The sequence below is a fragment of the Lepidochelys kempii genome, chromosome 6 (genome assembly GCF_965140285.1).
Source record: "Lepidochelys kempii isolate rLepKem1 chromosome 6, rLepKem1.hap1, whole genome shotgun sequence".
Classification (NCBI taxonomy): domain Eukaryota; kingdom Metazoa; phylum Chordata; order Testudines; family Cheloniidae; genus Lepidochelys; species Lepidochelys kempii.
Genome location: NC_136385.1, coordinates 67331745 through 67348249, shown reverse-complemented (window position 1 = coordinate 67348249; position 16505 = coordinate 67331745). Strand labels below are relative to the sequence as shown.

Genomic DNA, 16505 nt, shown 5'->3' with positions numbered 1-16505 from the left:
TCCACTGAAGTCAACTGAACTTTCCTCTCTAACTTTGACAGCAGCAGCAGTTAGATAAGTGCTTTCAAAAATCCCACCATTTTTATTTCCCAACTCCCAAGAGAGAACTGCAACAAGCACCAGTGCATGGAAGATAACCCTTACTTAGCTGGTCTTGATCAAGGGCATGTGTCCAAATGATTTAATTTAAAACATCTAATCACTGCCATACGTGAGAAGTTAATGGACAAAACACTTTCATTCTGGATATTCTTCCCTTCCAAATTTGAGCCTATTGCCTCAATGTAGGTAAGCGAATTAACAACTTTTAAGGCTAGAAGGAAACATCTAGTCTGTCCTCCTGCATAACACAGGCCAAAGATTTTCACCCAGTAATTCCTGCATCTAGCCAATAACTTCTTGCTGTGCTAGAGCATCTCTTAGAAAGACATGTGATCATGTTTTAAAGACTTCAAATGAAATAATCCATCACATTCTTAGGTAAATTTTTCCAATGGTTAATTACTCGCTATTAAAAAAAAAAATAATGCCCACACATAAATTATTTTTTTTCCTGAATTTGTCTAACTTCAGTTTGCAACCATTGGATTTTGTTACGTCTTTGTCTGCTAGATTAAAGAGCCCTATACTATCTAGCAGTAAATCTTTTCCCCATGCAGGTACTTTCAGAACACGATTAATCTTCTCTTGGATAAATTAAATAGACTAAGCTTCTTAAGTTTCTCACTTACTGCTTGTTTATGTGAGACAGGATAACAACTGGATACTGTTATTTTCACAAGCATTTACAGTGGATTTACTCTAGGTATCCAAAGAATGTGATGATAAAATTAAGTCAATAAAGCAAGTCTCCAGTGTTACTAGAAGCAACTCATTCTTCATTTAAAAAAAACCCACCAGCTTTCCTTAGTTTTTAGTTTCTGTGTGTGGGCTGGATTGCCCAAAGCTCTTGTTTATCCAAAAATACTGAGTTAACATCTTTTGGCCACTATCACTCTTTTTCATTTGAGCCTTTATACACACACCAGGTATTACTAGGTTTATTTAGGTACATATTAAATTGTGAACATGAGTTACAGAACACCATCAGTTATCCTTCACTGCTCTATCATTTTGGGAGTTCTGGCCTTCCTAATTGTATCTCTTTTTTGATAGCTTATATTGTCAAGACAAAGGTAATACTTTTTCCTCATGGCTGTGCATTTTTAATGGGATGTATAGATAAAGATGCAGTGTTGTTTCAATACTGATAGTCAATGAGGCAACGAACTCAGCATTTTATATTCAAAGTGGAAATGCATTCTAAAGGTAGATGCAATTGGTCCTCTGAATGTAAAATTTTGACTCAAATACCCATTAGCATTAACTCAATCCTTAAGGAGTTATTTTTCACTGTGTTAAATACATATACCTAAAATTCTTGAAGTCAAGTGAAAGTCAATGGGACTTGAATGCCTCACTCTCTGGAAGTCCAAGCCCTGGACTGCAGAGTATATAGTGCTAACAAATTCCAACTAACAACACCAAACTAGTACATACTCTATTGGCCAGGATTCAGTTTATGTCTGGGTTGAGTTTTACAAAAAGCAAGCCTACTTACCACTGAATTTCTAAGTTTTTCAGGTAAAGGATCTTTGACTTCAGACAGAGGATCCTCTGGGTTTTTGTCTTCAGAATTAGGAAAAAATTTTGATTGTACTAAAGAGCTAAAAAGATGCAAAGCAAGAATTCACTGTGATAAATACATTGCTTTGGGTGGGTTTAGAAGAGGTAACAAAATCAGAGGCCTATTACAAATCAATAGAACATAAGCAGTCCCAATCTGCTATCTTTTGTGGCTCAATTTACTTAAAGGAGTTTAGAAATCTCAATTGGTATATAAAGGTAAGCCTGTTTGCCGCATCTCTCTTTTACGGAAAGAAAAAGCTCAATAAAATCTGTTCAGATTTTCCACCCCCCAAGTAGTCTGTTGGTCCAAATACAAAATAGGCAACCAAGGACTCTAGTACTAACTAAAGCTCTAACAGACCAACCCACACTCCTTTAATTTGTAGGGCCATACTGACCAAGTAGCCAAACTCTTAGTAGATGCTACTAGTAATAAAGCTTGATATAGCCACATCTGGAAGCTTTCCAAAGTATTTTTATGGCCTCTTTACCAGTATCTAAGTGGCTCACCACTTTTCCTGTATTTATTCTTGCAACACCTCTATAAGGTAGGTAAGTACAATTATCCCTATTGCATACATAGGGAACTCAGACAGAGATTAATTGATTTGCCCAATGTCACAAAGGAAGTTGTGGCAGCATAAGGAACTGTACCTGGGTTTTGAGAGTTCCCAGCCAGCAGCCTAACTACCAGACCACCATTCGTCCCTCCCTTTTGTTTTCCACAGGGTTGGGCCAACATCAGTTTCAGCGGTACTACTGGGTTTCTATTAATGGTCAAAATGGATCTCCTTTGAGAGTTGCCTTGAGGACAGATGTACAGTCAGTAACTTACAAAAGTACAGAAGGGTCACTACTTTGTCTGCTGAGATGATAGGATATCGCTACTAACAAGCCACAGAATATTGAGAAGAGGACTGGAATATGCTGGCCATCCCAAGAATCCTGGGGACAGAAGAATTAAATTTTAACAGAAAGACAAGAATATATAAAATCAATATCACAAATCAGAAAACTTAAAAAAGTAATAAGAAAAAGGAAAGATGAAAAAAGTCATATGCTTTTAAAAATAAAGGTATTTTGTTAAAATGTTAACCTATACTTTTTGTAAGTTAAAGCCTTTAATCAGTTTGAACTTTCTCCTGTTCAGGTCAATGGAAAACTCCTATTAACCTTAATGATCATGTCCTAAGAGTGCTACAGTCTGATCAAGCATAAAGTTAGAATGCCCATGTTAATACACTTTATTTGTATAATTAGTGCTTATTTAATAAATCTCTACATATTCGCTTCTAATTTGCCTATAACCATGTTATGCAAGTGGCGAATACCATACGAATACTACAATGAACTGTTTTCAACTTTCCCTTGCGGTACTTATTGACACGCCGGGACTGGGTCTTCTTGGAGTCGGGTTGCTTGGGAATGCAGCCCAAAACTGGTGGTAAACTCCATCTCAGGCTGTAATAAATTGGTGTGCCTGTTTACTATGCTGCATCACTTGGGTTCAAAAGTAATTCACAAGGAATCCTCATTTTGGTTTTAGAAGACTACAATAGTTTTATTATTTGCTGTTTATTTTACAAGTACCACACAGCCATACTTAATTTACCCATGTAATTAAATGTTCAACAGTTTTAATGTTCTGTACATACCATTTACCACACACCCCATGATCATAATCCTTAAAAAATTATTTAAATTGCAGTTCCATTCTGAAAATTGACTATGTAAAAAACTGTCACCCTCTTACTCAATAGAACTAATCCTTTTGTAATGTTTGCTGACTTTAGATGAAAAAATATTTACTCTTACTCCTACTATGCTGGATCTGCAGGGATCAGATTGATTTAACAACGTTTTGTTCTATCTTGTATATCAACTGATTTGTTTACTACGATCTAATCAGTTACACTCCTGCAAAGATACTGAAAACTATTGCGGATCTATAGGTTCACCGAAGGCACAAATTGGCTAGTAAATCTTTCCATCATCACAAGTAATAAAAGAAGCAAGGTTGACTCTCAAAGCCCAGGTTGATCCTGCAGGACCTACACAGTTAGAAAAAGTCATTTTACTTGTAAACTGAGCACATTTGACCTAGAAATCATGACACACTACGCACAAACATGGAAGTCAGTGTCATATTTTTTGTTGCTTTTCAGAGTAAAACTACCTTGAGCAAGTATACATTTTTCTTTGTTCCCTTGTGCTTGTCAGCTGCCTCTCAATCCCTCTCCCATAAACAGATATTCACCACTTCAGCAGAGCAAACTATTCCCTGCTTTCTTTTCAAAATTAGCATTACTGTAAAAATGTTTTATTTCTAATTTGCATCATTGGGAGTGAGTTTTCAAATTCAACCTTTTGGATGAATCAGGAAAAACATGAATGCATGAAAACAATGCAAGAAGTTGACCAGTTCCTATGTGCCCCTCACAAGAACCAGTGCAGAAAATAAATTTAAGGGAGATGGGGAGAGCTTCGCTGAACACAAGTGCGTATTAGATAGTTACATGATCTTATGAAATTAAAGATGGCATATGGCATCCAAAAATATGGCAAAGTAAGAGTAAAACGTTACCAAATCAGAATGGTAACACTTTACACACACTTTTCACAAATGTAAATAAGTAGACAAAAGTGAAAGGCACTGGAGAATCAAATCCTAAATATTTATTTATATACTATCAATGTACTGCTTACCTTCAGGGCGCCATAACACAATCCATACAATAATGCTACTGCCACAATACTACAGATGAAACTGTAAAGAGCTGCAAGCAGGCTTGTAGTGGCTGGAAGTAAAAGTGGGGTGGGGAAAAGGATCAGCTGCACAAACTTGAAAACGTAAGACTTTTTAAAGTGGACTGAACAAAAAACTACAAAAATTGCAACAATTTTTTGCTTCAATACCTGCTCAGATGTTAGAAAAATTCTACCAATTCCTACGTCGCAAATACCATCTCTCTCTCCTCTACAAGTTATTTTTCTAACTGAGCAGGATTTACATGTTTTTTTTTTTTTTACCATTTATTCAACAGCACTGCCTTGGGAATAGTCAACTATTGCTGCAACAAAAGCAGTAGATGAAAGCTGACACTATGTTAGACCTATGTGATCAATCTTCTCAATTCTCAGCAATAAACCAGAGAATATTTTCCCTTTTATAAACAAAATATAAATTTATAAGCTGGAGGCAATTTGACACTCGATACTCTTATGGAAGGTTAAATTCAGAGCCCCGCATAGTTGATAGCACTATTAACTTATATAATCTGTTCTCATTTTGGTTTTTGTTGATGAATATTTCTTGCAAAAAATGTTTTTGAAACACATCACTGAAAAGTTAAAGTGAGCAGCTAGTAATGAACACATGTCTTGGGATAAGGAGATTAGGTAACACAATAGGTGAGCTTGGTAATGAAGTGATGAGAGATGTTTTCAAATCTTAGTGAAAGTGCAAGTCAACACTGCATCAGGAGCACTGCACGACTGAAAGTGACTGCTCAGAAATCTGAGAATCACAGAATCATAAAAGGATGCTGCAGGAAAGGTATTAATTTAAATGTATACCTAATATTTAAACTGTGCCGATGAAGCCTCACAGATTCAGGTACACTGAAGATGTTTGCATCCTCACCACAACTAAAATTAGTCAAAGAAACGTATTGGGCTCAGTGCTGCTCTTTTGTATTCCCTGGCCCTGAGGAGTGTACAGTATGCATAACTTATCTGAGATGAAAAGAAAAGAGCTCTTAGCAGTGCTCAACAGTTACATTGCTAGCTAATTAAGCCGCTATGTTGATGGATTTAAAACCAAGTTTGGCCCTGGTCAGATTGGAGAGAGGCTGTGGATAAGAGTAGGGAAACTTTAGGATGGATAAGTGAGGGAGAAGCAGTAAGCAATCCTTAAGTAATGCAGAGAACAACAAGGAGATGGGAAGGGAATAGGGAGTTCTCAATACAGTTACACTTTCACCTGCCTTGAAGTGCGAACTGCAAGCGCTTTGATAAACGGGTTATAAAGATGTCACAGTTCTACATATCTTGGGCATTCATGATCTGCCTTTTTACCATCGTATCTAGATACCAAATACAACAATTGAAGGAATATTTTTCTGTGACTGGACCATTTTTCTGCCCCCCACCCAAGTACAAGTCTCTTACTGGATTTACATTTGATAGGTTTTTAAAAGGGAAGTGAAGAGTTTTCTCCTTTTCTGCACTGCCCCAGAATTGAATTTTCTACCAGTAAGTTATTTTGCAACTTTTTGAAACAATAAGCTCTGACAATAAGCTCTCTTACTGTAAAAGCACACTTGAGGGACTATTTTACTTATACTTACACTGTGAAAGGAATTGCTCTTTGTTACAGAACTGTGCTATGTAAATGAGTATCGGTTCTTTTCACTGACTTCAGTGGGTTCTGTATTTTAAGCCCAGACCTAGAAATCATGTTACTAAATAGACTTTTAAATTACATTATTAATTTGATTTGAAAAATGGTAGCAGCTGCCTGGTCTATTTAATACTTCCCTCTATCTTTGACATAAAAGCTGCACTCACCATTGCCACCAAAGACATGAATATCCAGCTGTTCACAGAGGTACATCACAAATGTATTCACCTGAGGCAGAAGACCAATGAAGAATACTATAGGGAAACACAGCGTAAATACTACGGAAAAGAAAGGTGAAAAAAGTGAGTATGGAAAATCTGATATATTGCAATACTCTTCATAGTTTCTTTAAGCTCTGTGATATAGTCAAACAAGATACAATCCAACATTGCTATGGCTATACTATAGGGACCTTCTAACAGTTTCCAATTGTATTAGACTTCACTTTAACATCCACCTCCAACTTAGATTAGTCACGACTTTCCAACATTCAGAGGGATAAGTACATCTTTGCTGACTCCCAATTTAATCACCAGTGAAATCTGTGTGAGCCAGTCTAACATGACTGGACTTTTATATCACAACCTTTTCATTTTCACATAGTAAAGATCAAGGAAGAGGGTCTTCAGGTATAAAGTCTTGTAAATTTGTCACTCACAAGAATAAAGGCTCTCATGCCTCTCATCAGATCACTTTAACTCCAGGGGGGAAATTCTGGCCCCATTTAACTCAACAGGGCCAAAATTTCACCCTTGCTTTTATTGTGCTACCATAGGTTTGTTTAACAATCAGAAGAACCTCACTGCAACTGATAAATAAGTTTACAAATCGAAGAAGAGAGGACGTTTGTTTCTTTAATTCTAGCTTCCCTCCATCCCTGTCTCCTCCCCTCTGCCCCCCAAGATGGAGGGCAACCATTCGATTGGACATTACACATAGGTTATATATGCTTTTCCACCACAATAGAGACATCTTAAGCTCCTTCTCTCTCATCTTAGTTCAGACTACCTGTATCGAACTGTTGTAGCACTGTTCTCTGACAGACATTTGGAGTGGATTTAGACTATCTATGAATCAGGTCCACATGTCCCACTTGGTGGCCAAATGATAACAGATGTCTTAGTTGAGCTCTCATTAGTCTAATGCCAGCACATGGCAATGATGCCAATCAACTCTGAGGTTTGTCTTGCCCTGCGTCTGTGTTCTCTGGCAGACAGGTTTTACTTCTCCAGGAGTGAACGAATTCTGGTTCAGATCTGTGCTCTTTGCTTCTCCTTAGCGGTTTAAGTTTGCCACCAATGTACAGTTCTTTGTGGAATGCAAAACATTTTGTGAAACAGTGCCCTCAGTGTTACTAGCTGCTTTGAAAGCACTTTATCTGAAATAAATTACTGTTAATTGTTCAGAAAGAAGAAGAATTTAGGGGTGATGCACTGATCACTGGGTTTTATGAGCACAGTTATCAACACAAGTATAAATTGCATGGATTGAGACAAGCCTACCTGAGCAGAATACTGGAAGGAAAGGATTAAGGGGGGGGGGGGGGGGAGAGAGTTAAAGTACATTGAAAGCTATCTCAAAGATGGACAGAGCCTAAAGAAAATACCATTGCCAATCATGTTGACCAATACTGTCTCATTGTTTACTTGTACTCCCCAGTCTGTCCATAGCCATCTGCTGCCTCTTGTCTTATAGAGTGTAAGCTCCTCAGGGCAGGGATCATATTTTGTTCCACATTTGTACAGTGTTTAGCACAATAGGGTCCTGTTACATGACTAGGGCTCCTACACCCTACAGTAATACAAATACAAATTATAAACACACTCCCACCAACGGTGATACTTATTTTAAATTCCTAGCTGTTTGAGAGAGGAAAATTTTCACACTCTAAAGCTCTGTTATGGACACCAGAAAGCCTGAAGCTGCTCTCTCAAATGAAAGGAGAGTGAACTGGGGTCAGAATGTAGTGCTGCAATAGTCTGACACAGAGATCTGGACCTGAGATTTAGATGATAAAAGCCTAAAATGCCTCCACTGTAGTGGAATAGCCAACTCTAACCCATGGTTAATATAATATCCTGGTTATTGGATGTTCATGTACAAAAAAATAACTCACCTATAACTAAGTCCCTGGCAGACAACAGCAGCAACGGGTTGGTGAAAACCATTCCATACAACCTGAACCTTGTTGTAGATGTATTTCTGCTACCATAATCCAACAACCATATGAGAGCGCAACACAAACAGAAATAAACAGGCCGACTATAGGCTATGATACGATTATGACCCTGAAAATTATAGAAGATTTGTTTCATTACTGAACAGAAATGTGCTCTTCACATTTATAATAATAAATTCACATAACCACAAATTTTAATTTTTGTCCATCCTTTTCTCCAAAAGCCCTCTCCCATAGTTTGTCAATATCTCTCAAAGAATATTTTATGACAGTACATCAAGGAGTTTTTTTAATCTGTCTTATATTGGTGTAAAGACAAGGACACTTATGGCTCTAATGTTCAATGCCTTTCTAGATGAACAGATTTTCCTTTATTCTCCATCAGGTTTTTAAACAACGTTCCTTACTGAGATATTAAAAACAACAGGACTATACTCCAAGTGTTCTTGTAAACAAAACTGAAAAAATGTGTTTGTTTTTATTAGATGTAAACCTCAAACTAAGAAACATTTTGTATTTATTGGTCAGATTTTGCTACTGCTAAAAAGCCACACTGTTAGATATGTAATAAAAAATACAGTAACTACAACCTACAATACTATACATAGCTTCCTTAAGAGGACTGATACAGTTTCTCACCTCTGGCTTAGGTCACAAGTAAAATAAACTTCTGTCACACCAATCTAATACATGCATAATAAAATTTCCCACTGAGTCTTCCACAGTAACAATCTGAACTCTTTCCATTTTCAAAAGTGCTTTATAACTAGTCCTCATAATACACCTGAGAGTTAAATAGTCACGATTTTAGAGACTGAAAAACTACAGCGAAGAGGTTTTGACTTGCCCAACCCACAGAAAGCCATAATTGGAATTAAATACTCAAATTCCCAATCCTGTACAACAATAGAAGTCTCTCATCCCAAAGATGGCACTTCTCCCCAAATGCAGAGGACTCAGGCAAAGAGAGTTAATCCTCAGTGGTGGAAGTGCTGCACCCACTAGGGCACTGAAATGGCATACGCATTGACTTACATGTCGAGGGGAAGAAGAATCTGGTTGAACACTCTGAAAGTAAAATGGAAAGAGAGGAACATTATTTTGGGGCCTGCTATCTTTAGAGCAGTATTTCAGGTGGTAACCCTGAATCAAGGTAAGAGTCCAGGATTATTATACAGATAAGATTCCAGGAGTGTCACTCCATCTGTGTATCATTGTGAAACCTAGAATGTCTGTTGAACCAAAAAGAAAAGGAGTACTTGTGGCACCTTAGAGACTAACCAATTTATTTGAGCATGAGCTTTCGTGAGCTACAGCTCACTTCATCGGATGCATACCGTGGAAACTGCAGCAGACATTATATACACACACAGAGATCATGAAACAATACCTCCTCCCACCCCACTGTCCTGCTGGTAATAGCTTATCTAAAGTGATCATCAAGTTGGGCCATTTCCAGCACAATAGCCCATCCAAAGTGACAACTCTCTTCACAATGTGCATGATAACCAAGGTGGGCCATTTCCAGCACAAATCCAGGTTCTCTCACCCCCCCATCCCCATACACACACAAACTCACTCTCCTGCTGGTAATAGCTCATCGCGAGTGGTCCAGGGCCCTAACAGAACACATTACCAATCACTCCCTTTTTTATAGCAATGGGGTTTCAATTCAGTTGTTTCCCCTAGATTATACCTGTGGTAGTATGTCATGGGCAGAGAGGTTTAGGTTTAGGTTTTTATTGTTCCTTTTTTAACAAATATACACAAGACTACTCCAGTGACCTTGTGTGGCCTTATTCCAAACTTTAGCAGAAGCCAAAATTTTTGTTTTACAAACTTTTATACAGTTCTCTTTCCAAAGTTCTTGGTAGCCTAAGTACTCAACCTTCACAGACCTTTGAACAAGAAAGTTTGTTGCACAAGTCCTCAGTTTATTTCTATTGTTCAAAACTGTAATTAAAAATGAAGATAAAAAAACTAAGGTACCTTGAGTAGTGAGTACTGACAACTGGCTATTACCAGGCAAAACTGAAAGATCCAGATATCCTTGAAAAAGCCCTCTATAAGGAGTACAGAACCCAGGAAAGCAACTAAAATAGCTAGGATGACAGCTAGCACATTTTCAAGGATCTCACGATTCCTGTAGGGGCAAAAAAAAAAAGAGAGTAATATAAAAAAGCTGGATAGGTTTAGAAGAGATTAGCAGAGAACAGCTAGCACAAAGCCTAGCAAATAAGCTATGCTGCTGGTAGCAAAATGGGCCTGAACTCTTGCATAGTACATATTAGCAAACTGTAATACATGTCTGTTAGCAAAGCTTAGGCAGAAACTACCATGAGTTCAGTGATTGAGATAAATGGGAATGGAGGCAGGAGCAGGGAGGGGGACGATAACTGCCATCCCAGCAGCCTTTTGATGTACGCATGGTGCCTTTTGAAGCATATTTACAATTGACAAAAGGAGGTGTACAACACAAATTTTCATAAGGGGCTGGAGGGAGAGCTTGGCCTCACCCAGAAGCAGCAGCTCCTGTCCCACACGACTGGGCACCTTGCGCTTTGCTAAGTACACCACGTTGCAATGCCACTCACTCAAATTTGGCCCAGCTAAACCTAAATGGCACTCCGACCCTGTGTACTAGGTTGCAACACCCAGGATGAAGAACGAGGCCTAGGCCCCGTGGCCCAGGGCCGCCACTGCTGGGTAAGTGCAGGGCTGGCTTGCTCTCCAGCCCACCACTAAATGACCCATTACCCATTCCCTTCCCTCCTCCACCCCCCATTTACCACCCACTGCATGTGTTCAATGAAGGTTGAAGACACTCAGCATCTTGAAAAATTGGGCCTTTAAGAAGCAGCTTTGATGACCTCAGAAAGTAGTTAAATGCTCAGCTAGATGAAGAATGGTAGCCTCTAACATGGGCCTGTCTCAGAGGTCCATAAAGGATGCTCAAGAGCCTATCATCACATTAGGGAAGGCAAGAAAAAAATACTTTAGCCATCTTATTTATATGCAACAGGGTTATTTATTTAACAGGAGTGTGTAATGCAACAGTTGAAATTACTCTCGCACTCAGTGGCACTAAGCCACTCAATTCAGACTAAGCAAACTACAGTGTAGTGGTGACTAGCAGAAATAATAGGTGTTTACAGAGTTACTGCACAGACAATAACTGAGGAAAATTTAAAATTACTGTTTAAACTTCAATACACTGAACATGGCCAAAAGGAATTCGTGCTCACTTCAACAGGTGACACCAAATAAGATTTAGCTGTTTCTGCCTATAAGATGACACTCTGGGATTGCGGTCACCTCTTGAATCATACTTGCATTATCTCAGTTTGTAACCACCATTTGGAGTGGTTTCGAAGCTAACATCTTGCACCAAGCCAATTATCTGGCTTTACAGCCAAGTGTGCAACAGCAGTCCTTCTCTTTCTGTTTTTAAATAGTTCCTAGAGAAGTCAATAACTTGTTTCCACACAAGGTATCTTATATTTGAATCAACAATTTGGAATTTATACTAATGGGGGTTAGAGGAGAAAATAGAGGTTAGCTTTCATAATATTAGTGCAATTAAATTTGTTCGATTTCTTTTTTCAGTGCTCGATAAATTTATATGGCTTGCCCAGGATACATCCATTTGTACTATGTGGTATATTATTCACAATTTAGTTATAATTCTAAATCTTTGCTCCTTTGAGCTGTAATCTGGTAGTACATGAGGATCTCACCTATCAAATAAAGCCAAGAGAGTTAGCCTATCAAAATTAATACCAATCCACAGCTTGGGTAGGATCCAAAAGCGATAGTATTGTTTAACTTTCTGGGCTGCTTCCTCTTGTGATTGCATACGGTCCTGAAGGTCAGGGCTTAGGTCAATGTCTTGGTGCTCCAGCAGATCTGTATCTATAGTTAACAGCCTGTTCAACCTGATCTGAGGAAGAGAAAGCTAAAAGAAAATAAGTATTAAGAGTACTTTCAAGTTATAATTACACTTTCTACTAACTACATCTTTGAAGATTAAGAAGTTTTGGTTTTGAAATACTATTTACTAGTTACCACTTATTTTCTCTGTCCACAGACAGACATGTGAGTGGCACTCTTATTTTTGCAGCGTGCAAGTGTCTGCTAAATTAATTATTCTATTTAGAGTGGAAACTCTAAATCTGAAGAGAGGTGAACTAATGAGGCAAGCAAAAGTAATACTTGCCACAGATAGAGACTAATTCTGATTTTAGATAAGTGGCTATATATTGACATCTCATGTAGTCAGCTATGCTGCATGCAAACCCATGCTCAACTCGGTAGTTGATTTTGTGAGGCAAAGCAACATACTCGTGTTTCAATGATCAGACTTATGCTCAGAGTATTTAATATACACTTAAGTTTTAAACAATAAGGTTTGCTCTCACTAGCAAAGCATTATTCATGATTGGCCATGCTTTCCTATCTCTTCCTTCCCCTGCCATTTAATGTTAGGATTCTTCCCCGAAACCTCAGTAACACCAAAGAACACACAAAACTATTGATACCTCAAGATACATGACTGAAGAGTGAGAAACAGTGTTACAAAAGTATGTAGTAGAAACCCTAATGCCCAACCAAGTGTGTAAATACTGTGAAAAGGCCAAGCGACATTTTAAAGAGGTCCCATTTACTCTTTATGTATAATGCTGTAGAGGTTGGAAAAATTATTTTAATATGGAGTTGTAGCTGGCATTTAATTGAAGCTCTTTTTTTTTTTTTTTTTTTTAAATTAGACCGAGACATTGTCAATTTGAACAAAAAAAAATTACACCTGCCCAAAAATTGTGTACCTATATAATTACATCTAAGATTATTGTAAACAAAATAAATAGGTTCTACTTTTCATTTTGGTTACTTTGTACATTCAACAGCTATGTGTGTATAGTCAGTTTCAGAGTTCTCCTATAGAGAACTTTTTTTTTTAAAGAGGAATTTTCAGAATTCAGAACATATAATTTAAAATGGAGTCCTAGTAGAAACTTGAATTTTTTTTCATATTAGTTTTTTAAAAGTTGACAGGTGTCTTTTTAAAGCAATGTCACTACAAAAGATGTGTCACATCTTAATGATCCATTAAGCTAACTAGAGACTTAAAGTGTCAATTTGTATTCATAAGGTTTGAGTTTTTCTGAATTTCCTGAATTTGCACAGTTACTAGAAAGGGGAACAGAGGATGGGGCAGCATACACAGCTAGTACCCATCAACCAGTGGGAGCTCACCCTTGAAAGGAAGCTTCCACAGGAAGCCACAGTGTTTCCAAAATACATCAGGATTGAGCTGTGGAGATCACATAACCCCGGACAGGACCAGAAACAAGCTTATTACTGCTCTGCACTGTTCTGCACCAAAATTCCACCCTCCCTCTATTTTTGGTTATTTAAGTGATTTAACAAGTTTCATCATTCAACCGTAAGTTGTGTGAATCATCAGAATGATGATTATTTGAGGATTGAATGGTATGGGAATGGTAGAACGCTGAAGGAAGTACACAGGTATGTTTGGAGTTGACAGTAATATCAGAGATGTGTGTGTCACAGGAACACTGAGAACTGCAGAATTTTTTGCACCGATACTGTATGTTCAGTGATTTTGTGTGGGCCTTTGGCTTTACTTAAGTGTCTCACTTCACATGTTCTAACCTTTGAGCATTAGATCCTGGTGGCAGGGTGTATACCTTTATAGGAAAGTCATGATTGGTTCTGGGGACTGCAGCATAGAAATTCACACCTCCTGTGTCCTACAGATCTTAGAGGTGCACAGGAATAGGGCTCTACCAGAGTACATGTATCAATCTTTAGGCCAGCTTTATGACATTTGTCAGAAGAACCCCTAATTCCAACATCTTTTATGATCAAATTATACAAATTAAAAATCATATTGTAGTCTTAGTTCAACTTTAAAAGGTGTAAATTACTCATATAGTTGAGCTTGTAGATGAATTTAGCTTTAAAATTTGCATGTATATATGTCTGAAGGCACTGCAATACTGAATATGAGCTTCTTTCCCAGTCAAAAAAGTTGCTTTTTTAAAAGCTGGTACAACAAGGTATGGTGGATCAGTGCTCTAAAAAATGTGCATGCAAATAGGCAAAAGGTTGCTTTATCATACAAACAATTTAAAAAAAACTTACTAGATCATGTGGATAAAAGCGAACTGAGGTAGAACTTGATACATGAGAATCCGTGTCGCTACAGGAACAGAGAAAATACTTTAAATTAATATTATATTTGACTTCAACAAGCCACTCCAGTGTATTAAAACGCCTGAAGTTTTACTACCCCCCACAATGCAAGACCAAACTTTTAGCATAAGCACCTTCACTCATTTTTGTAATTTCTTAGACTTCACACTAACATATTTTAAACAAATAAGTATTTGAGTTTTAAGATGCTTCTTACATGTAAACCAAGACGATGGACAACAAATCTTACCCATATATTGAATGGCAAAGAGCTCATGTGTGACTGTATCTGCTACAACCACAATAATAAAGATGCTCTCTTCTTCCTCATTTCTGCCATCTAAATTATACCTTGCCACAGATCCCTGGATTGGCTAGCAGTTGTTGTCACAGAAGGAATCATCTCATTTCCTGTTGCCTGAGTGAACCCTTTTTTAAACTTGTTAGCCCTCAAAAGATGAGCACTAGACATCCCTTAATGAAAATCTGAGTATGTCTCCTTTGGGCTCCCAAGGTAAGAGAATCTGGTGGACTTCTGCTCCTACCTCCTTCTCTCTCTCCCATTTCTCCTGCACTTCAACATTGTTGCTGATTGTTATATAGTTAGGGTAAAACTAAGCAACTTAAGAGTCTAACCTTCATTGAAAGTCACTTCTATAAAAACTAAAACACTTTTGAAAATGTAACATAGGCATTTTTTAAAATATTACCCTCAATCTCTAGTCAGAAGTTCAAACAAACAAAGTTATCTCGCCATTTGCACTCATTTTAGGCCAGATTGTTTTTAATGGATTCTGATATCAAACCCTTGCTTCTCACAGCAACGTTAAATTTATAGCAAGAACTTGGACAATTAATTTCACATAAATATAGTATGCAAGGATTATGTCAGAACTACACCAATTTTAAAAACACACTTCCTTTATTCCCTCTCCCTCAGATACAAGGTATCTTAATTTTGCATTTTATCAAAATTCAGAGGGTGTTTTAACAGAGTAAGCAGAAGTGTGGCTATCCAGATTTTTTTCTAGTTTGTGCCTGCTCCATCATCTGCTGTTTCTGACCATCGGACCGTGCTCCTCATTGTAAGAGTAAACGATGTGAAATAAGTTGTAGTCTTTAGTTTAAAATGAAGACTGAGTCATTCTGCAGGACTTTTTCAGTTAATTTTAAAGCCTACACCCAAAAGCCATAGACAAGTTACGCTTTAGATTGGAAAACATGGAAAAGCACTCGTGCAAAAAAGCCGGCTGAAAAAGTTGTACTGGCAGTGAGAAGAACTAACCAAAGGCCAATTTAGTTAAGGATTTTTGTGGATTTTTGGGTTTGCAGTTGACTGCAAGTTCAGGCCAATGAGATTCCACTGCTCTGGCAAGTGATGGCCAATATAGCTAGTTGTGCACTCCCTGCAGACTAATGGTAGGAAGGAAAAAACACAACACCTCCTGCACCCTCCCTTTGGATTTAATAGCATTCTGAACTGGACTGGGTCATTTATAATTGGGCCATAATGTTGTTGTTCCTCCAAGTGCCCAATTATTCATTACTCCACAAGCCTCACCTATCTGCACTTGTTCACCAGCCTCCATTACTTCAGTTCAGTGGGGCTGTCCTACATTCGTAGGATGCAGAATCAGTTTTCGTTTTGCTTTTTGTAAAACTGCAAAATTCAGTAATTACTATAAGTACAGAATGAAGCTTCTAGTGTATGTGTTCCTGCACAGAGCCGCTGGCGCAAAAAACAAACAAACAGTGAAAGCAACTCTGGACAATTCACCCCATAAATCTATAGTCAGAAGACTTATTCGACACTATGCCAATGCATTCAGTGTATGGAGATTTTGGTGCAGCTAGGAGATAAGTGTTTGAAGTCTCCCAAAGCTAGACTAATTTTACCTCTCAAAATTACAATTCCCCACAGAAATGAGAAAGTTGAAAGTTAATACCTCAATTAGATTGGGTCAGTTCATACTGCTCTTGGGTGCGAATCCCACTGCTTACTCTACAGCTGTGCAGAGCCCTCTTAGCAAGACCACTGCT

General features: G+C 37.9%; 1 protein-coding gene across 8 annotated transcripts in view; it reads right to left on the bottom strand.

The window, feature by feature from the left end:
- PCNX1 (pecanex 1) overlaps positions 1 to 16505 on the bottom strand; it is a 132231-nt gene that overhangs the window by 51135 nt on the left and 64591 nt on the right. For all 8 annotated transcript variants that reach the window (XM_078853321.1, XM_078853319.1, XM_078853322.1 and 5 more), the window contains 9 exons: positions 14415 to 14472; positions 11987 to 12204; positions 10239 to 10392; positions 9285 to 9317; positions 8187 to 8358; positions 6238 to 6348; positions 4375 to 4466; positions 2504 to 2613; positions 1601 to 1706 (listed from right to left, as the gene is read on the bottom strand). In XM_078853321.1, coding sequence (XP_078709447.1) covers positions 1601 to 1706; positions 2504 to 2613; positions 4375 to 4466; positions 6238 to 6348; positions 8187 to 8358; positions 9285 to 9317; positions 10239 to 10392; positions 11987 to 12204; positions 14415 to 14472 — 1054 coding nt within the window. The remainder of the gene's footprint in view (positions 1 to 1600; positions 1707 to 2503; positions 2614 to 4374; positions 4467 to 6237; positions 6349 to 8186; positions 8359 to 9284; positions 9318 to 10238; positions 10393 to 11986; positions 12205 to 14414; positions 14473 to 16505) is intronic.